Raw genomic sequence first — 23,151 nt, 5'->3', positions numbered from 1 at the left:
GTTCTACTAAAGTTTACATGCAATACATATTGTATATACATCTTTTGATGTATAAAACAGATTTGTTTGGATGGGTACATAGGTGAGAATTAGGCTGATTTTGTGGGTTATTTTGGGCCCAGGCCCAACTAATTTTCCTCAAAGGTGAGAATCAAACCTTGTACCATCTGTGTGAGATCAGCACTTTAATGATTATGCCAACCCCCAGCCCCCCTCCAATTTTTGAATCTGTTGTATAGTTAGGTGCTATTCCACTCTCTCTGATCTTTGTAAAACAGCAGACATCTAATTCTTCAGCTGTAGGAAGTAGCCTTCCTAAAGGACAAGAGTGTGTCACCAGACTATGTCTGTGGTTTACCGTGTCACCTCCAGCTGGTGTGTGTGTCTTAACAGTGTCAGTGAAATGTAGTGTCGTGTGTGATAACATAACGGAAAGGACCTACTGATGTATAAATCTGTTCTTTTCAGCTGACTTTCTTTTGAGATGATCTGTTTTCCTTGCTGCTGAAAAGGATGCTGACACATTTGCTTCATGTAAATATAAAATAGCATGTTCATCCTCATTCACTAGATTAAGCTGTTGTTGCATGTTTATCTGTGACATTAGAAAATTCTTACATAGTAGTCCTACAGTACACTTGGAATGCCTAGGAAACTGCTTCCAGGTTAAGACAGGGAGCACTAAAGGCATGTGGTGACACAGTTCTGGCTTACAGAGTGTCTGTTGATACTGTCCAGACCTACAGGACGGGCAGTGTGCCACACCTTATCATACCATTCTGAAAAACCAGCATGCTGTTTATCTAGAGATTTCCTTTCACCTTTTAAGAGTGCCTCCGTGGTCTTCCTGCATAAAGCTTCAGATGAACATACAGTAGCTGACTGAATTAGGAGCAGACACTTGGTATGTTGTTGTAAACTACCTTCTGTTCCAGAAGGTGTTCACTTCCCTGATGGTCCCCATTCCAATGATGACCACATCTTTTTTTTTTTCCGTCCACCCTGTCTAAACATCCCAATGCCCACTGTACATCACTGGGTCTGCCTGCTCTTCCTTCATCCCCTGATCCCACCCCTTTCATTCATCAGGAATGTCCAATGGCTACTCCCCTCTGTGGGCCATGTCTCCCTCAAGGATTAACTCTGATGAATACCCTCATTCCTGCAGGGCATGGGCCCATCCCTCCCTACAAAATTTGCAGACACTCATGCCAAGCCACTAATCAAAACCAGGTCACTTAGGCCATAGTGAGGGCTTTCTATGTCATTGTGCTGGCTTAGTGGTAACAACAGCTTTGATGTAAATCAATCTTTGCCTTAACTGTTGCTTTATTTACAGATGAGAGGAGATGAAGATACAAATCCCAAATTAGCATGATCTTACTCACAGTTTATCTTTATTATTATTACTATTGTACAGACTTTCCCTGAAAGGCAAACAAAGTGACACCCTAGAATACTTCAGATTAAATCTGACAATTTGGATGGATGCCCATAAATTTAGTCCAGGACTCGCCTGTGTTGCCCTTCTTGAGACTGGGAGGGGAGTGTTATAGCATGAGGGTCGGCACTGCCAAGGTGTAAATTGTCTTTTGACTCAGTTTTCTTGTATTTCCTGTGATGTTATGGTCCTACAGACATGCAGACACAAACTTTCATACAACACATGCATTGTAACATTTTTATAATTCCCAGGATATAAATATCTGTTTTTCTGTCCATCTGCAGGGTATACCCACTTTTTGAGCGGAAAATATTATTGGATGTTTGACCCTATCCATATAAAGGTTCTGGATGGCTACCCACGTCTGATTGGTCCAGACTTCTTTGGCTGTGAATCCAAGACCATCAATAACAGATGAAGTCCAGAGGAATTCAGTTTGAAAAACCTTGACGTACGATCGCTCATAGACTTTTTTTTCCCTGAAGGAGTTGCTTTGCTTCCTTCACAGACTCCTGCAGACAATCACAGAACTAAATTGTTGGTCTGAAATAGGCGTAAAACCCATCTTGGGACTCTTTTGACACTGAAGCGTAATACAGCCTTTTTAGTGTGAACTGAAGTTGCATTGCAGAGAAGACAGACTGCATCACTACTTTTTAAAGGATTTGCACCCTTCTTTTCCCATATGCGTTGAGGCAAATCTTTATAGTATGCATTGAATTTTTGAATGACAACATTTTAACTACTTATGAAAAATATCAATGCCTTGTTTTCCTAGAAGAATTTAAGTTTTTTCATGTATGTATTAGGAAAAGGATAGCCTTCTTGAACATATTTAATATTAACTTTTATATTGTTGCATCCAGTATTTCAAAACCTGCCATCTCTTGTGGGAGTGGTCTCTCTCTGTCAATCCCTCACAGTTACACAGCAACACAGCTAGACACACACACACACACACACACACACACACACACACACACACACACAAACACACACACACACACACACACACACACACACACACACACACACACACACACACACGTATATGCACGCTCGCATGCTCGTGCATTTGTATACACAGTGTCACAGTCACTAAAGACATTCAGTAAAGCAAGTGAAACTGATTTTTTATACTGTATTGTATTCTATAAAATGAAGATACCAGAAGGGGCAGCAACTTAACTGGTCAGTTAAGTGACATATTTTTGAGTATTTTGCACGGCTGGCTAAAATGACTTGTATCTTCATGTGTATCAGTTATAGTTTTGCAGTTTGATACACAACTAAAGTGTAATAACACCTTTCTGGGTGTCAGGGTTAATAATACATGCTTTTGTTTATAAGCCACATTTTATACTGAAACTGAAGCTGATGTTATATATCCAAATATTTCTGTGCATTACTTTGTGTACAAAACACTACTTACAGAAGGTATCTGTAAAAACACAGAACCAGCACAGATGCTGTACCTTGTGGTACATTCACTTTCATAGAGGTAATGTTAACTGTCTTATCACTGTGCCATATGTAACACTTCAGGTTTGCTCAGGCAGTTGCTGTGTTACAGTTTTTATTACCCAGGAAGCCAAGATAAAACACAGTACCTCGTTATTCATTAGTCCTGCTTCTAGGATATTTCTTACAAATATGTCAGAAAGTGTGCAAGTTAACTTGTTTGCTTCAAGTTGCATGTTGTCTGAAAATATGACTTCAATAGTCCTCCACCAAAGAATGCAGTAAAAAGTGGCCCATCTGAGTAACAGTTTTAATCTTCAGAAGAAGAGGTGTGTGTGTGTGTGTGTGTGTGTGTGTGTGTGTGTGTGTGTGTGTGTGTGTGTGTGTGTGCGTATGTGTGTGTGCATGTGTGTATACACATGTGCATGTGCATGTGTGTGTCTGTGTCTGTGTGCCTCTGTGTGTGCTGATTGTGTTACCAGTTCTTAAGTGGTTACATGGCTGTAAATATATAAAAGTGTGTTTGTTGCAGACATCCATGGTAGCCCTGGAGTCAGTTTGTGTTGCTGTAAAGATGCTGAGTGTCGGTCTGTATTGGTCAGACTACTTTCTACCTGTGGAGGCTTTGCAAGGAAGGGGGATGGTGTGTCACAAGACAAGCTGCATCTCCCAAATGTCTTAAAGCACTGAACTACAACTGTTAGTTATGTTAATAATGTGCGGTGTTGTTTTTGTGGTTACTGTATAAAATGTTTAGGTTGCATCTTTCCTTGTTACAGAGTTGGTAGTGCACTCTTTTTCAGCTTTAGTATGTTTCACTTTACTCTTTTTGGGATGCGTTCAATAAAAATCAAGGGAGCAGAGCAGGTAGTATCACTTTTAGCCTATAATTAACTCAGTTTTTTCATCTGCAGGTAATGGTTTGAGTCTAGCTCAGGTCAATATTTTTAAAGCCAGGTGTATTACCCGAAGCAGCATAACAAGCCATATATTTGAAGAAGCTGCAGTGGTCAGAGTTTAATTTCTAGTGTGAAAGAGTTTGCATCACACAGTCAGCTGCAAGGCTGACACTGAAGCAACCTACCTAGCAGTCTTTAGAAGAGTCCAAGAGGTGAATGGCTGTGTATTGTTAGCTACTTGACCAGGTATGTGGTGCTCTAACTATGGCTGGCCTAAGGCAGTTGGCAGGGCAGGATGGAGAGACTGCGAAAAACTCAACACCCACACTTCTTCTCAGTAGCTGGACATAGACTTCAGGTTCTATTAGTCGATATCTATTTAGCAACATTTATAAATTCTCAATAAATGCAGAATAATTCCCCTCTCCAGGTGTACACTCAGTGTGTAGTATCATCCAGTACTATTTATCCTGTTGCTCCTTCTCCCTGCCCCAAAGATCGACTACAATTTCTTATTAGCCCACTGAGTGCCTGGCTAGACTGGTGGTTCGAGTATTTGATGATTTCTAGCTGTGGCCACCACAGAATTGGTTCTCATTAAGATGTGGCACATCTGAGGTACAGACAGAACTGATACCCATACAGAACAAATAGCTGCTGGGTGGTTTGAATACTTCACAGATGAGCTTAGTTCTTACTACTAGTAAGGTTGGTTGATCTGAGCTAGAATGACTAGTCAATGAAGGTTAATTAGAACAAAAGTAAATCTATTATGGCTGTGTCAGTAAAGCAGGTTCATTTGAAACTGTTTTTTTTTTCTGATATTTATTACCAGTTACTTGATCTAAAGCAGACCTCATGTTTTCTGATTCTGACAGTTTGACTACAGAGGGTCCCTTTATGTATTCTCGTGCTTAGGGAGTTGGCAGGATTAAATGGTGTCTTTGACATAAAACTTTACTTAACAGTTTGTCACTGCAGTTGCTAAGTGTGATTGCCAGAGTGCTGCATTTGTAGTTGCTCTTCTTTCCTTAAAAACACCGCAGTGCTTGGAGCACTGTGGTTCCGTTCTAGAATCAGGAAAAAGACAAGCCTGTTACACACCTTTCAGATGTCAGAAAGGTGCTTAACAAAGTTTTGTTAAGAAACTTTAAGAACAGTTAAGGTCTAATCTCATGTTAGAGTGTAACAGTTGCCAGTGCCAGCCACAACAGAACAGTAGCAGAAGCTAAAGCAGCTTTAGAAGCTATTAGATACTTTTATCTGCCATGCTTTTAAACTGAATGTGTGGTAGAGTGAAGTGGAGGCTTTTAAAGACCTTAGCTCTTCAGAGGAACTCTTCCTTTTTGCCAGCTATCTTTGTGGTAGTGCTTAGTGTTTCACTATTCCAAATTCACCTAATCTTTGAGCAATTCCACTTCTTTTCTGTGACTTGTAGTATGTGGAACAGGTAAAGCTCCATGCACTGTAAACATTTATGATTGGTTTCTCCAACCAATAACATGGATGTCAAGATTCATCTTCAGCTTGTTTTGCTCTGCTGTCAATGTGAATTTATTGTCTTCCATGTCTTGAAACCATAATAAGATGGTTATAATCAGAGATTTGTTCATAACCCACTGTATTAATATACCTGGTTTAATAAGGTCAGCTGCTCCTACCAAAGACACAGCAACTGTTTCATTCTTAGAGCCAGAGACAGTGCGTCTGCTGAAAGTAATGTTATTTGATTGTTGTCATAGTAACCTATGCAATCAAAGTGGGCAAGGCATCGTACTTCACTAGAAATGTATCTGTTTTCCTGTTTTTGTCAAATCAGTGAGGAAGGGGTGGTGTGACACAGTCCTTGCCGGAGCTACACAGCAAGGAGTAGAAGATGGTCGTCCTTTAGAGTATAACTTTTATATCTGTACTGCTTCTGGCAGCCATCAGGATGTTCCATACAGTTAAAACAATTCCCCTATTCCAGAAAATAGATAATGTGCCCTAACTGTTACTATGTCCTCCTACTGGTAAGTGCTAACAAACCTAAGTCGAGCTGATGGACTAACTCACTACACTGTGATTTATCACATATTATTGAAGCCTACTGGCTGTGTCACACATAGCTATTTACTCTGCGGCTAATGTTTCTAGAATACCATCTTAGGTCCAGACAGACTGAAACAGTATGCTTTTTGCCAGCAGACTCATGTACCACACAACCGTCTGTACTGATGGATGTAGAGTCAGCAACAGACATGATCAGGGAAAGCAGAGGAGGTGGAGAGTTGCTCAAAGACAATTACAACAGTAATTGAAAAAAACTCTGAATTTTTATAATTGATGCACAAAATGTCAGATTACTCTATTTTCCATTCTTGAGCCAGCATGTTGTGTTTTAAAGTTATTTAATGTTTTTTGGCCTCTAAATACAATGGTGTACTGTGGTCCTTTCAGTATCACTGATGCATGGTTATTTCACTTCACAATATGTGTGTAGAAAATGCTGCCAAATAATTAGTTAAAAGTATTCTCTCTTATTTAATTAATGACATCTGGTCATCCAGATTGCAGTAGAAACTCCGTTACTCAGCCACCTTGTGTCAGTGTCAGCCTTCCTTTGCTGCTTGGTATGTCAGTCATTAGAAAGCATGCTTACACAGCAGCCATCTCCAGGTGACACATAGGTTAGTACTAGGCTAACTACCCTTGCGAGCCATTTTAAGCCTAGCCAATTATCCCTTGTGAGACTCAAACCTTGCACCTTGTGTTTGTAAGGCAAACACCTTCACCTTTAGGCCACCCTCCCATCTATGCTGCTTGGTATGTCAGTCATTAGAAAGCATGCTTACACAGCAGCCATCTCCAGGTGACACATAGGTTAGTACTAGGCTAACTACTCTTGCGAGCCATTTTAAGCCTAGCCAATTATCCCTTGTGAGACTCAAACCTTGCACCTTGTGTTTGTAAGGCAAACACCTTCACCTTTAGGCCACCCTCCCATTTCCAATGATATGCTTCAGCAAAACAACAGTGGGAGTGCCTTATGAAGTATGCATGGCTTACACATAGTAAAACAGGGCATGCTTTTAGTGAAGTATGTGTTTTTCACTTATGCAATTTTGGCTGCAGCTACTGTTTTGTATGGTAGGGACCTTTATGTTACCTATTTACAGTCAGAAGTCATACACCTCATTCAGGCTTCCTAAGACAGGTAGCCTAATTTGTTTTCTAGCTACCAGTATCCACAAGAGGTTTGTAATTCCTAAGCCGTAACTTCATTCTTATTGTACCTTTACGTTATACCTGATACAACTGCATTGATCTACTATGCCCATCCAACAAATTACAGGAGTGGAAGGCATTTTTAACAACTCTGCTGACCATTACTTATGACCTAAATTATTTGTTTAAAAAATATACCTGCAAAATATATATTTTTGTAATGGCTAAGGAAAGTAAAGTGTAAATCGTGGTTAAATCTGACAATTTCAGAAATGAGCTTATGCTTAAAAGAAACATTTTTTTTCTTGTCGCTAACATATATTGCAGCTTTTTAGCTTCCTGTTTTCATTGCACGTTAGTTGAAAAGCTCTCCAAATTGAACTGTTTATGCTGTTTATTATTGTTTTGTATATTGTATACTTGCTGTGTTTTTTAATCCTTTCAGTGCTGGACACTGACTTATTATTTAACACCCATTTACTAGTGTAACTACAATGATGTGTTCTAGATGACATCTTCAGCACTGCAAGCCTTCAGACTTGTGGCCAATTAATGCTGGATGTGCCTGTTGAAGTGTCATCTAGTGACACTGGAATAAAGGACAAAGAACAACATCTGAATGTATTGTTTTGTACCCAAACATGTTATTCATTTGTCCATTGCCATGTCACTGTTTGCATTAATAAAATGCAAGTTTAATAAAATGTTTGTTATAAATTCCGAGGGTGACAGTGCTTAATTTTACAAATGTGATTTTTATTTTTGGAATATTATGTTTTTTTATCACAGTCTGACAATGGCCCCTTTTTGTCACCCAATTTTTGAAATAGCTTTCCTGAATGTCAACAGTTTTTACTATAATATCAGCTAATGCGTTTCACAGGTAGCTGTACTAATATGTACCTTTTATCTGGAGTTTATCATTGTGTTAGATGTTTTTCCTGGTCATTCCTGATATTTGTTATCAGCATAATCATTTATTAGCATGACATTGGTACCTCCAGACAACAAGGGTCCTTTGTTTACTTTTCGGACTCTTAATGAACAGTAATTTTGTACTGTTTGATGCTCTACATTACCCAATAAGAGATGGGGTGCAGAGGTATTTCTGGGAGCCCATGCTTTGGGATATATCTTGCAGTGGCAGTTGGTAGCCTGTCCATATTGTATGAGGTGGAGATGTACTATCACAGAGCGCTACCCATAGCAGACTTTGAGTCTAAGACAGTGCTTTGTCATAATGAAAGCCAGCTGAGAGTCATTAAGCACTGCTGAGGAGCTGTGTCAGTCCGTGACCAGAAAGTGACAGAAAAGCCTTTACTTGTCTAAGAAGTAAGAATGCTAGAGAATGCATCCCTGATTTCACAGAACCTAAAGCTAGCATATGGGCATTTACTGAGTGTCACCATCCTCTTTATGGAGAAGATTGCCTCCACTGGATAAGTGTACCTAGAGACAGAGAAGGAAAGAGAAGCCTACTTCTTAACTCTGCCTCATTTTCAAGGCTTTCACCGAATGTGCTTTACAAATGTTTCTCCTGGTTATATGTAGCATGTTTTGGTATTACAAATTAGTGCTAAACTTACTTACAATTTTAAAGTCTACTTCTCTATCGGGTGGTACACAAAACACAAAATCCCTTGTAATAGTTTGGTAAAATACTACTGCCTTTTTAAAATGTGTGCTGGCTTTGGGATTTATCATGGGCCATGTTAGTGACTAAAAGACATGCATATGCAATAGGAAACAAACATGGAATAGCTGTGTTAGCAGTGAAACCAAACAGCCATTTTCTGTATAGGGCAGTGTCAAAGGAAAAGTCAATACTGGAAAAGGCAGGAGTCGCATGGAACATGTGAGTAACATTCCTGGAACATTCTCAAAGGTAAAATCAAACCCTTTAGCTATAACTGTGAGAAGAGGCTTCTAGATGAAATTTAGGTCTAATGAATAGGGCAGGCCTGTCATCAGTGACAGTGCCTCCCACTTCTACTTTACGTATGCATGCATACATGTATGTATGTGTTTATTTATTTATATAGTCAGTGACTTGAAGTAGGAAAGTATGTAAAATATATACACATAAAAGCTTAAAATGTCATGAAATACATCTGTGATATGTTTAGTAATCTATCTATCTATTTATTAACCATGATCACCTGTATCAGTAGCTCAACAGGTAAGCCCACTTGCAGTTGGTGTTGGATGATCAAAAGGCTATGGGTTCTATTCCCACTTCAGGTAGTTGGATTAATTTTGGGCATTGGCATAATGGTTAAAGTGTTTGCCTTACACACAGAAGATACGATGTTTGATTTTTGTCAGGCTCCAGTAGCCTAATAGATAAGGAACTGGCCTCCTAAAGCAGGAATTGGGTGTTTGAGTCCCTTTGGGGGTGATATAATATCTTAAGCAAAATCTGGACCAATGGATAGGTAATCAGATATTCACCCTGGTCTGGCACCTATGTCTCTGATGGACAGAGGCAATCAGTAAATCATCCCCTATATAAATCAAATTTGTGGTTCACACCTGAGTGCATGGTTAGGCTAGTATACACCTATGAACCTTTGATAATACACTGGTCCAAAGACCTGATGATGGAGCAGTGAGAGAAATGGAGGAAAAAGCAAATAGTGAGACTGGAGAATGTGTGAAGGATTTTGTAGAGATGTTTCAAAGAAACCTGCTTGATGGAGATGAGTCAGCAAATTATGGATATATAAGTACAATCCTCCAATCAGTAGGGTTGTGGGGTTATTTACTTCAAGAAATGGTGATGCAGAGTGAGACAGAAAATGAAGGAGATGTTTCCTGGGGGGGCATTATGGAGAAAATACAAAAGGAGGATGCTGAGACAATCCTGAAGAACAGTGGGGAGATGGAAAAGAAAACATGCAGAGAATGTAAACGAAGGCAAAACGGGAGTAGCAGAAGAGAAGGCAGATGAAATTGAAAAACAGAAGTACGTGGTAAAGATTCAAAGTAAAGAAGACAAGGAAATGGACAGGTTTGAAGTGTGGGACAAGTTAATAACTCCTTTGGGTGTAAAAGCACATACAGAAGTACGTGGTAAAGATTCAAAGCAAAGAAGACAAGGAAATGGACAGGTTTGAAGTGTGGGACAAGTTAATAACTCCTTTGGGTGTAAAAGCACATACAGAAGTACGTGGTAAAGATTCAAAGCAAAGAAGACAAGGAAATGGACAGGTTTGAAGTGTGGGACAAGTTAATAACTCCTTTGGGTGTAAAAGCACATACAGAAGTACGTGGTAAAGATTCAAAGCAAAGAAGACAAGGAAATGGACAGGTTTGAAGTGTGGGACAAGTTAATAACTCCTTTGGGTGTAAAAGCACATGAGGTAAGAGACTTTATTATTATTGACAAAGAGACATTTTGTGACATCTGAGACTTTTTGTAATCAAATTTTTTCTTGGAGAATATGAAATAAAAAGAAAGACTGTAACCCACGGAATTTTTATTTGATAAAAGCATTTAAATAAATAAAATTCATGTACAATTTCAGAGTAAGAGAGATTTTGTAAGGGCATTTGAAAACTTTATGTAAAGAACTACTGGCTAGTGCAAACGTTTATGCAAAAGGGGGTTGTGGATTAGTGGCTGGGACTGTAGCATTGTGTTAAAAATAGAAAGAGAAAAAATTATACATACACCAAGCATGACAAATGTGAAGGGAAATAGGGGTGTCGTAAAATACTGAGGACAATCAAAATTTTATTTTATTTTTTTGTGGAAAAGAAGCACATTTGATAAGTAACTGTGACAAAAGCCAATGTTTTATTTGTGAAGAAATGGGACATGTTGCAAAAAATGTGAATTGCAGTATTATAAATGTAACAAAACTGGACATTTATAAATGGACTGCAACAATGAAAATAAAAGTAAGGAAAAAGAAAAGCCACACACCTGCGTGGCGCTGCTCTTCGCTCAGCAGTGGTTAGCAGTGCCCAGTATAGACAGAAAAGCCTAGAAACTCAGTTTTTCCCTAAACAGATTTATTTATTTATTTACTGGGAAATTATAAAGCATTACTTTCTATAGAAGAACAGTTAAATATGAAGTTACAATAATAGAAAAACAGGTGTATATACAATGTGTACAGTATTACACATACATTATATAGAAGTCCTGCTTGTAATTTGGTTACATTTCAAAAAACAGGTTTATACAATGGTTAGATTATAGAGAACTGTTTTATACAATGGTTACAGTTATGATAAAAGCTAGAGAGCTTGAGAGAATAGTTTCATAGTTTCATAGTATAGTACTAGGCTATCTGCCCTGGGGCATTTGTAAGCCTAGCCATAGTGATGTGGCTTTTGCCACCCCATGAAATGGTACAAACATGTACAGATAAAATCTAGAATACTGTGCCTCTGTCTAATAGTGACACAGTGAAGGTCCCCTTATATAATAGAATTAGTTTACTGTGCCTCTGTCTAGCAGTGACACAGATGTGACCCCTGGGGTAAACTTACGATCTCCCATCCACTCATCAAGATTTCTCTTGAAGAGATTCAGTGAGGGGCTCTGCCTAATACGAACTGGGATCCTGTTCCAAAGCATGGGAAGCCTCTGGGTTATGAATCTATCCCTCCAGCATGTCCTATTCATACTTGTGCCGAGGTTTAAGTCTTTAGCTCTCGTGGTCCTGATGGATTTGGATTTTTGAGGTGGAGCATGTCCATCAGATCCTGATTGGACATGGCCTTGTATGTCAGGCAGAGATCACCTCTGAGCAGGTGGTATGCTGCTGAATAGAGCTGAAGTTTCTTTAGTCTGGCAGAATAAGACATATGTTGGAGACCCTTGATCCTTTTGGTGAGGTACTTTTGTGGTCTCTCCAGCTGTTGCAAGTGCGGGTGAGGTACATACCAAATGGGGCATTGTACTCAATCATGGGTCTGATGAGGGAGGAATATAGGGGTACAATGACATCCTTGGATCTGGATGTGAAACCCTTCATGATGAGGTGTGCAAGGTAGAATGTTTTTCTAACCACTTTGGCAACGTGGGTGTCAAATGAGAGGTCGCTGTCTACTTGGGTCCCTAGGTCTCTGATTACTTTTTCTATACTCAGTGGGTTGCTGTCTATGTGATAATTTGTGGGTACTTTGTTTTTTCCAAAAGGGATAACTATACATTTTTTGGCATTTAGTTTAAGGCCATGACTACGGCACCAGTTGTCTGTTTCAGTGAGGTCTTTTTGTAGGATGTGTGTATCTGCTGGTGTATCGACTATGGCACCTAGTTTGCAGTCATCTGCGAACTTTGTCAGCCACAGCCCTCCCATGTTTGCTTTAACATCTGAGAAATAAATGCCAAACAAGAGGGGTCCCAGGACAGATCCCTGTGGGACACCACTTGTGACTGGCTTTGAGTCTGACATTGCTCCAGCGATTTTAACTTTATGGGTTCTGTCCTTTAGCCAGTTTGCAACCCATCTAGTGACATAAGGGTTTACTTTTAAGCTGTTTAGCTTATCTATGATGCCTGAGTGGGGTATTGTGTGAAGGCCTTAGCCAAGTCCAGGTATGCTGTATGGACTGCTTTGCCCTCATCAATGGCTCTAGTGACTGTTTCGAAAAAGTCAACCAGGTTTAAAAGGCAGGATCTGCCCTTTACAAAGCCGAACTGGGTGGGGTCAAGCGTCTGTAGGTCCCCTATGTCTCTGTTTATGAGTTCCATAATGATTCTTCCCATAGCTTTGCAGACCAGGCTAGTCAAGCTTATGGGGCGGTAGTTTCCAGGGTCTGTAGAGGCACCCCCCTTGTGGAGTGGGACCACTGTTGCTGTACGCCAGTGTTCATGTACATATCCCGAAGTAAGGCTAAGGTTAAATAGCATTTTTATGTGTGGGTTTAGCTCCCCTTGGAGTTCACGTAACACGCACCCCAGGATACCGTCAGGTCCCATTAATGCTGTGTTTTTTGCTTTATTTAGGGTGGTTCTCACTTGGACATCTGAGATGACAGGGAGATTACATTCAGCTGGGGTAAGTATTTCTTCTTTTGGGGGTGAAGGAGGGCGAAATTTGCACTGAACCTATCAGCCAGAATGTTAGCAATATCTGTGGGTTCAGTGTATTTTTGTTGTTGTGAACCAACTCTGAGCATATCTGAGGGTTTCCTCAGGTTTCTAACATAGCTGAAGAAGGCTTTGTGGTTATCTTTAGTGTCCTTAGCGATTTTTCTCTCAAAGTTTGCCTTGGATGTTTTATGAGAGAACGTAGTTTTCTGCTAATGTTGATCAGAGATGTCTTCCCTTCATGGGATTTCGCTCTGACGTGCAGTAGCTTCCTTCTTTTGTTATACAATTTGTTTATGGCTGAGGTCCACCAGACAGGATGCTTACATTTGGTGGAGAGGGACTTGGATTTGTTTGGGATTGCATGATCCATGCATTCTTGGAGATGTCCATAGAAAGCATTTGTGAAGGATTCGGCATTGTGGGATGTGGTATCCACTGGCACAGTGGGCTTAAAGGATACCATCTGAGTCTTAAGAAGAGTGAAGTCTGCTTTTGAGAAGTTTTTCACTGTGGTCTTTTGTGCTGGGGGTGGAGGTGGGATATGTATATCCAGGGTGATTAGTTTGTGGTCAGATCTCACTAGTGAGGGGTATACTTCTGGTGTGGAGCATTTTGTCCCCATGTTTGTGATGATCGGGTCTAGTATATTATCTCCCTAGTGGGAGAGGTGACTAGTTGTTCCAGTGCATTTGAATTTATGAATTCCAGGAACCTTTGGGCTAGGGTATTAGGGCTAGAATAATGTACCCAATCTATGTTTGGGTAGTTGAAGTCTCCCAGTATGATGGTATTTTGTGATACATTCATATCCTTCAATGTCTTCAGGAAGGCTGAGTGGGGTTCTTGAGATTGGGAGGGTGGTCTGTAACATGCTACCAGTTGTATAGCAGTTTTGCCTATGGTTAGTTGTACCTGTATGGTCTCTGATGCTTCATGTGTTGCTACTAACCTGGAGGTGTGGGTGTCCTTTATGAATATGGACACTCCCTCCCTTTGTGGTTCGGCCTGGGTTTTGGGGCTGAAAAGCATGATCGGTATAGCCTGGTAGTGCTGGGGTGCTCTCAGGAGCCTTGAATCAGGTTTCAGTTACTGCACAGATGTCGATGTTCTCCATGCTGAGGAGTGCATCAAGTGCCTGCATCTTGAGATTTGCATTACCCTTAATTTTTCATTTTGTTTTCTAAGGAGGTGGGTTTGTCTTTTGAGCCTTGCCTATAAAAGGCACTATGGGGTTGGCAGAGCCTTAGCCAATATCCGAAGCCCAGTGGTGACAGGTGTAAGCCATCCCCTGTCCAACATATCATCAGGCAGACACACATAGGAACCTTGACATCCATTGGCCAGACTGGAGCCAGTTGTTAGAGTTGATGGCTGTTCATCTCATTCAGTATTGTGGTATCATTCTTGGTGAGGGCAAGATGCTGCTCAGGGATGCTGGGTCAGGGAATACAGATAATCCTGAAGCTCTATGTCTCCTTTCATGTAGTCAGAGGTATGTCTCAGGTCATTCACGACATGGACAATGGACAGTCATATTTGTACTTGCTTTGGAGTGACCTGAGTCGTGGTGTTATGTGGCGGTTCCTAACTCCTGGCTCATAGAAGCTCACAGTCTTCTTCTTGTTCAGCCCTGGTGTGGGACATCAGTGTGTCTGACTATGGGTCACCTATTACTAGTGTATCAGGCAAGGTTTGGCCTTATTGGCAAAGGGATTGGTTGGCACACTGATTTATTGTTGCATGTGTTTTTTGTTTTGAGGTGGTGGATTTTGGATGTCTGCTTTGGGGCCTCTGTTGTTTTGGTAAGTTTTTATTAGAGCCTCTGTAGCTTTGTGTTTTATGTTTTTTTTGGTTTGCAGTTGTGGTAGGTCTATGTGGGACTGGGATTGTTGTGTGTGCTCCTGTCTGGTCATGCTCAGCCCTCAGCAGTGGTTAGCAGGCCCAGTTGAGAGAGGCCTCCAGTTTGGCTTGTAATATAGTTTTGGGAGGAGGAGAGAAGAAACAGGACAGCGAAATACAAAAAGTAAGAAGTAGAAACTCAAGTGAATTAGAAAGTTAACAGTGTATACAAGTAATAGATGGGCAATTTTCGTTATCAATTAAATATTCCATAAGTTGATTAGAGGTACTTTCATCATATAAATTAAGAACTTCATCAGGTGTTATAAGAGCTACAGCACATATGCAAATAAAGAGTGGAGAGAAGCATTATTAAAGTGATTTCTGAGTAGTACTTTAAAGCTGGAGATGTTTGGTACTGATCTGATTGATTCTGGTAGTGTATTCCACATTTTTGCTACATGGCTGGAGTAAAGTGAATCTCCAGCAGTATTTTTAGTTTTGGTAACTGTTAGTAAGGTTTTGTTGGTGGAGCAAAGTGAACGATTGTTGGCATAGAGTGTTATTATGTTTTAAATGGATGGTATCTTATGTGGACAGTGAAATATTTTGTGGGCCATTGAAGCTGATTATAAGCAAGTATGTTAGGTAATTCTAACAAGTAAAGTTCTTTTAGTGAGAGACAATGGTGAGTCCTGTATGTAGTTAGTTGCAAACTTACTATTTTGTTATAGCATATTTCAAGCTTTTCAAGGGCAGTTTTCCTGAGGTTAGTGAGAATGGGGGAGGCATAGAGAAGGGTAGAAAGAAGATGAGTTCTTGTGATAGATATTCTAGTACTGTTGGTAAGGAAATGTTGTTTCTATATTATATAGGATTCCAAGCTTTTGTGAACTTTTTTGATGGTATGTGCTATCCGTAGAGCAAATCTCAAGTTGTTGTCAATTACTACCTAATAGTTTGGACTGCACATCTGAGGTAATTATTGCATTATCTGGAGCTGTAATGATAAAAGAGGGAGTAGGGTCAGATGCTCTGGAAGGCTGGAAGATCATCAATTTGGTTTTATTAGGATTTAAGATGAGTTGAGCACCAGTGAGCCAGGTTGCCATGGCAGAAAAGGATCTTTGTGTTAATATCTTATTGAGCAGCTCACTGACCCTCTTCAAGCGCAACCTTGACGAGTGAATGGGAAACCACAAATTTGTCCCAGGGGTTCCACCAGTGTCCCTCATTGACAGGGATGACAGGGGCTGATTGTAGTTTCTTTTGGGGGATAAACTCTTGGCTAGGCTTGGAAGGGTCTCAGGGCCATTAGCCTAGTAACCTTCTATGATCCTATGATCTTGGAGCTGTTGTATGTTAGGGGCAGCACATATAAGTGTTGAACCATCAGCATATTGGATCGACGTGGCTGAAGACACAGCAGTATTAAGGTTATTGGTAAGCATATTGAATAACAGGGGACCAAGTAGAGATCCTTGTGGTACCCCCAGTGTGATGGGGAGGAGGGGGGAGAGGTCTTGCAACCATTTCATTGCTTGTTGGCATCCTGTTAGATAGCTATGGAACCAGTTAATGGCAGAAGGACTAAAGTTCAGGTTGGTGGGAGTGGACAGTGAGTTTGGATGTGATACAGTAGCAAAGGCTTTAGACATGTCTAGGAAGACCGCAGAGGCCAGGTTTCCTATATTCCTGTGTTAATTAATGGTATTGGTAAAGTTCAGGAGTGCTGTAGTGGTGCTATGACTGGGTCTAAATCCATGTTGGGATATGGATATTAATTCAGAGATAGTGCAGAAGTTGAGAATGAATACATTTTTCAAGGATCTTTGACAATGGGGACAGAATGGCTAAGGGTCTGTAATTATAAAGTTCAGTAGAAGTTCCCCCTTTATGTAGAGGTATTATATGTGACATTTTCTAGATGTGTGGTACATATCGTTCAGAGATGGAGTGATTGATGAGAATGCTAACAGGGTATGCGACTGCATCAGCTGCTATTTTGAGGAAGTTGGCTGGGAGCTTGTCTGCTGCTAATATAATGGGCTTTAGTTTTTTTAATAGTTTTTGGATAGTAGAAACAGAGATGAGATGGAAGGGGAAGGCATTACTGCTATTAATTTTACCTGTGGATATCACTGATTGACTGGGGGAACTGTTTTTTTGAGTTTTGATTGTCCTGGTTTAAGTATCTTGTTAACTGCTGACCAAAATTTCTTAGGGTCTTTTTGATGTTTCTGTCGTAAATCGGTGTAATAATTTATTTTGTCTTGTTTTATTTGGGATTTAGCTTTATTCCTGTTTTTGAAATTCTAGGTGATTTGGGTAGGACTTGTTAGTATACCAAAGGTGCCAGGCTTTGTCCCTTTGTTTTAGTACAGTTTAAGTTTCCTTAGTTAACCAAGGGATGAAGTTTGCTTTCATATGAACAAACCTGGTTGGGGCCATATTATCAAGGATTGTAAGGAAGGTTTTGTTGAATTTTACAGCTGTATCTAGGGGCAGGTACTTAAGGGGATTCCATCTTTTAGTGTGGAAATTAGTGTTTGCTGATTGATGTATTTCATGTTATGAATTTGAAGATGATTGGGGTGTTTGAGTGGATCTCTATGTCTTCTAAGAAGGTAGGTTAGTATATGGTCACTAAGGCTGTCAGGTAGGCAGCCAGAGTGTTGAGAGAGGGAGGGAGGGTCTGTTGGTAAATATCCAGCCTAGGATAGTGTGCTTGTTAGTTTTTTTGTTTATTCTGATATGGGTTTGCTTATGTGTGTGAAACCGCAGAGATTTATATGGTTAATAGGAGTAAGGGAGTTACATGAGTAGCAATCTATATTAAAGTCTCCCATAATTATGATTTCTTGGGTGAAGATATTGGTTATCCAATTAAGGATATGCTGTAAGGTGGAAAGGTTATTGCCAGGTGGGATATGGATGGCTATTACTATGATGTGTTTGTTTGAGTTGAGCTAAAGTTTAGATATAAGTATTTCCACATTGTCAGACTTTGGGGGAGATTTGTCAATTAGTTGAAGCGTGAGATTATTTTTGCACATTATGGCTAGTCCTCCACCTCTTTTTCATTTCCTGTCAGCCCTAAGAATATTGCAGCCTGTGGGTATAGTCTCATTACCACTTATATGGGGTTTAAGCAATGTTTCAGTCAGAATAGCAATGTATGGTGAGTATTGTGTCAGAGTGGCATGTCGATCATTACCTTATTTACAATACTGGTGAGATATAGGTCAATAAGTACCAGGATGGAGGGTAAATGGGAGTGGTAGTCTGTGAAATGGGCTGCTGGGGAGATTTTTACTGTTTGGGAGAGGATATTTGTAGGGCCAGGATTAGGATATATATCACCACTTTTCATGAGTTTGGAAACAATATTAATTAGGGTGTTTACGAAATTATGAGTTTGTTTACAAAATCTAAGGGAGATATTGGATGCTGCCTTGAGTTTGGATATTTTATGAATAATTTGTACAGTTACGAAGGTATTATAGATAGATGCTGAAATAATTATATGTAGATTTGTGCCTTGTTTTACGAAGGTGATGTACTTTTGTGGCAGGATAATGATGAGGGGATGAGGGAGTGGTAGGATGTAAGGTGTGCCGCTATGGAGAGCAGATGTCATTGAAACCCTTCCAAGCATTTCTGCTGCTCTAGGAGCAATTCAGTTGTGCATTGAGCAGCACTGCCTTATTGATCAACCTTAGCCTACACAAAGTATAGGTCTCACTTGTAGCTTCGGCACTACCAGCACAGTCCTGTTAAATTAACCAATTCTCTTCCCTAATAAAACATACAGTAAGAGCCTGCTATCATGGACAGGCAGTTTCCCATCATCTCTCTGGCCAGCCTGATAGACATGGCCATTCTGAGGCAGTGTAGTGTAGCAATTGTCTCATGTATACTGACAACCACTTACTCTTGAAACAAATACTTTGTGTGAGAGATGTAGTTACACTATGAAACTGGAGGCCATGTTCTCACGTAAGGACAAATCGAGTGCCAAACAGGTTGTCAGTGCACACACTTCCCACACTAAATAAGGATACGACTCATAAACCTACATATGTGGAGGTACTCACTAGTAACTTACCAAAAGATCAGAGGCCTCCCAAATAGAAACCACTTACATACATAACAATGCAAAAAACAATCATAACATATAATAACACACATACCAATGTCTCACCAAGTAAGCCCATAAGGTGTAACAGCACAAAACCTAATGTATTGGTCATAGATAGACACACAGATATCCCCCTCACCAGGCTGGATAAGGAATGGGTTACAGTTAGTTGCCTGTCAGGTACCAGGATCCATCAAGTCACTCAAGCACTCAGGCCACTCAAACACAAGTACCAGTATGACTCCATCATAGTCCATGTGGGGGTGAATGACTTGAGATGTACCTTACTGGACTATATGACGAGAGACATGACTGAGCTTTCAGATAATGTGTCACAGGCAGGTATAAGGCTAGCCTTAAACAGCATTCTTCCTTTTCCAAGGATGATGCCACAATACAAACAGTAAATGATTGACTTTAACATTTGGCTTAGCTTCTGGTGTCAGCCCAAGAGGATCCAATATCTGCCAACCTGGGAAGTCAAAGATCATCTGCACGTGTCTCCTCTAGGCTTTCCAATACTGGCAAAGGCATTAGCCACCCGATTGTGACTTTTTTAGGCTATGTCAAAATAACCAACCTCCAAACATAACAAAATCCTCCCTAGAAAAAATGAAGGTACTACTGCTTAATGCTAGGAGTCTAAACAAGAAACTGCACTCCCTGAAAGCAGTCTTCACTTTGGAAGATGCTGACATCTGTGCAGTCACTGAGACATGGCTCAGAGGCATGGAAAGCACCTCACCCATGCAGGGCTACAATGCCATCCATATGTTTAGACCACAAATTGAGCATGAATGGACCAAAGGAGGAGGTGTGTTCATCTTCATTAAGGACTGATCAAACAGTATAACTCTCTTGAGCTACTCCATGTCTAACTATAGTCAAAGCCCTTTACCACATCATAGCTGTCTATAGGTCCCCCACCATGAAACAGGAAAAGCATACCACATACCTGGACTTACTGGACTCACTTGCCATACAGCCCAACACCTTACTCATGGGTGATTTTAATTATCCTACCATCGACTAGGAAACATTCACATCCACAAACATTCTGGCTCAGAGGTTCTTGGACTTTTTCAATGCAAATGCTCTGTAACAGCTAGTCAGCACACCCACAAAAGGATGAAATGGCCTGGACATAGTAATCACTAACATGGGAGAGCATTACACCCCCCACTGTGTGATGTACTCCCTGGTAAGAGTGGACCATAAATCAGTCTCATTCGATGTAATTATAAGACCAGATACCCCATCAAGCTCAAAAACATTTAAAAATTTTTCAAAGACAAACTGCCTCCTACTATGTGATTTTATAAGAAGTTTCAAAGCCCCCCTTGAATGCAGATGAGACAGACTCCTGTGCAGATTTGTACACCAATGCCCTGTATAACTACTTATGCAGTTGTATAGAATCAGCTGTACCTGACTGGATTAAAACCAGGTCTTGCCGAAAAAAACAAGCCACCCTGGTGAAACCTAACATAAACAGGCTATAAAACAAGAGAAAGAAACGAATGTCCAAGAACAAAAGGGAATTGTCTCAGCAGAGGAAGAAATCCCTCTATAAACAAACAAATTGGAGATCTTGTCAAGTCCTCCATATCTAAACAAAACAAAAAATAGCCTCCCTAGCTAAGGATAATCACAAGGCATTCTTTAACTACGTCCAAAATATAAAAGGGAATACCCAGCTATGCACTGAACTGGTTGTGGATGGCACCACCCATACTCAGCTGGAGGTAATAGACAACCTGCTAGCTGACATATTTGGAGCAAACTTCACCCCCTGTCCCCTCCAGTCATCCCCTTTGAAAGTATACCTACCACCATTCCTCAGCCTATTATCTCAAGACAGCAGGTCATCTCTGCGCTCACCAATGCCAAAAGCACAGCATCAGTGGGACAAAACAACATCCCAGGTTGCCTTTTAAACAAATTAAAACTTGACCTAGCAGATTCAGTTCGATCCCTGTTTAACCACAGCCTGCGAACTGGCTATGTTCCGGTGGAATGGAGGACAGCAACAGTAATCTCTCCGCACAAAGGGGGACCATCTACTGACCCTGGGGATTATAAGCCCACAAGCCTCATCTGCAAGGCCATGGAAAGAATCATTATGGACCTTAAAGGATACAAGTACTCTCCAAAAGCTGGACCCAACCCAGTTTAAATGTAGATCATGCCTATTAAACATGGTTGACTTCTTTAAGAAAGTCACCAAGGCCATGGATGGGAGAAAGACAGTGCATACCACCTATCCTGACCTAGCCAAGCATTTGAGAGAATCCCCCCACTCAGGTATTATAGAGAACATCTGAGAATTAATCCCTACATTACCAGATGAGTAGCCAACTGTCTCACCGACAGGACACATACTATCAAAGTGGGTAACTTCACCTCTAGCAAAAGACCAGTCACCAGTAACATCAGGGTTTTATGCTGGACCCCTTACTGTTCAGAATTAATTTCTCAAAAGTCCAGGCAAACCTGGATGGCCTGTGACTGACCAAGTTTGCTGATGATTGCAAATTGGGAGCAATCAATGAGTCCCCCAACAATGTTAATATACTGCAGACAGAGTTAACACAGACAAATGACTGGTGCTAAAGCCACAAATTAAATTAAATGCAAAAAATGCATTATTATTCCCAGTGGGGAAGCTGTCATCCCTGCTAATTACATTAATTCCTACAGGTTGTTAAGGGGTGACCTGTGCCTGGTTTACAGGGCAGTCTCTGACCTGGCCCTGATAGAAGTGCTACACATTCGTAAATCAAATTGCACAAGGGTCATTCGCTCCAGACAATTTGGGCAACTTGGGATTAATATGGTTAGGCTTGTAAGGGCTCTAGGGCCATTAGCCTAGTAACCTTCTATAAACCTGTGAACCTATAAGAGAAGAAAAAGAACAAAGAAAAGAAATTTCAGAAGTAGTAGAAATAGAAGTAAAATTAGATGAGAAAAAATAATAAAGAGGACATAAACTGATCAGAAGTAAAAGAAAAAAAGAATTCTATTGGTAAACGGGTAAAAGACAGAAAAAGAAAATTTAAAGGGGTAAGTACAAAAAAATAAAAGAAAGGAAATGGATGAAAAAGAATATACACAGCTAATGATTGGGTGTTGGTATAATGGTTAAGGTGTTTGACTCACAGACACAAAGTACAGTTTGATACTTACCTTTAGGTGAGAAACTGGCTATCCTTAGAATGGCCTATTAATTTGGGAAATGAGAGATGAGAGATGATGTTCTTCGTGTTTCACTGTTGCAGTCATCACACTTGGGTTATCTGCCTGCAGTTAGCCCTCAATCGGCCCAAATACCAGAGATGTAGTATTTCTGCATTGGTTGCTGTTGCTCCAGGACTGAGGTCAGATTATCAGGGGTATAAAAACAGACAGCTGACGCCATTACATCAGTCTTTCTTGCCGAGGAACCCGAAGCAGAAGCAATTCGCAAGAGTGCCGGCCGGCCACTACCTGAGTTTTCGTTTCCGAATTTATTTATCCTGAAGTCTTCTAAAGCTAAGTACCGCATTGGTGATCCTTTTTTCTTGCTCTAACCAATGTCAGAAAAAGTTAACAATTGTCTTGCCTGTGGAAAGCAAATATCACACCGAGATTTCCATTCTTACTGCATCATCTGTTTAGGCCAGACCATGACGTACCTCCTTGTCAGTTTTGTGCCTTATTCACCATCCAAACTATTCGTCGTCAGGCCCTTATTGCCACTAAATACTTTCGTTCTCGATCTCCGTATTCTGAACTGGCTTCAGTAAGCCATCCAACTACCGATCTTCCGAAAAAACATAAGGATAAAGACAGAGACAGACCGTACAGGTCCAAAACTGCCAATGACACTTCCGTCAAGCTAGTCAGCAGTTTGCCGGTACTCAGTGAGGCGCTTTTGCAGCCCCTGATGCCTGCTTCAGTAGATTTGCAGGTCTCTACTATGCTGCAAGACTCTTCTTTGACTACGGAACCTGCAGATGTCTCTACCTTGGATGGGTCCAGAGCCGGTGAACAGGCACCAGCTTCTGAGGAAGTTCTTCGCACTACCGATATTCGACACAAACCGACGACTTCTTTCGCATCTTCAGTT

General features: G+C 40.6%; 1 protein-coding gene across 1 annotated transcript in view; it reads left to right on the top strand.

Annotated features, from left to right (window-relative positions):
* MMP11 (matrix metallopeptidase 11) overlaps window positions 1-2,423 on the top strand; it is a 400,408-nt gene extending 397,985 nt beyond the window's left edge. Inside the window, exon 8 of the mRNA XM_044068686.1 lies at window positions 1,729-2,423. Within this exon, the coding sequence (XP_043924621.1) occupies window positions 1,729-1,862 (134 nt within the window). The 3' untranslated portion in view covers window positions 1,863-2,423. The remainder of the gene's footprint in view (window positions 1-1,728) is intronic.
* Window positions 2,424-23,151: the final 20,728 nt, after the last annotated feature.

This window comes from Protopterus annectens, chromosome 4.part0 (genome assembly GCF_019279795.1).
Source record: "Protopterus annectens isolate FY-2018-M chromosome 4.part0, PAN1.0, whole genome shotgun sequence".
Classification (NCBI taxonomy): domain Eukaryota; kingdom Metazoa; phylum Chordata; order Ceratodontiformes; family Protopteridae; genus Protopterus; species Protopterus annectens.
The sequence above is the reverse complement of the archived record's forward strand: the minus strand, read 5'-3'. Positions and strand labels throughout refer to the sequence as shown.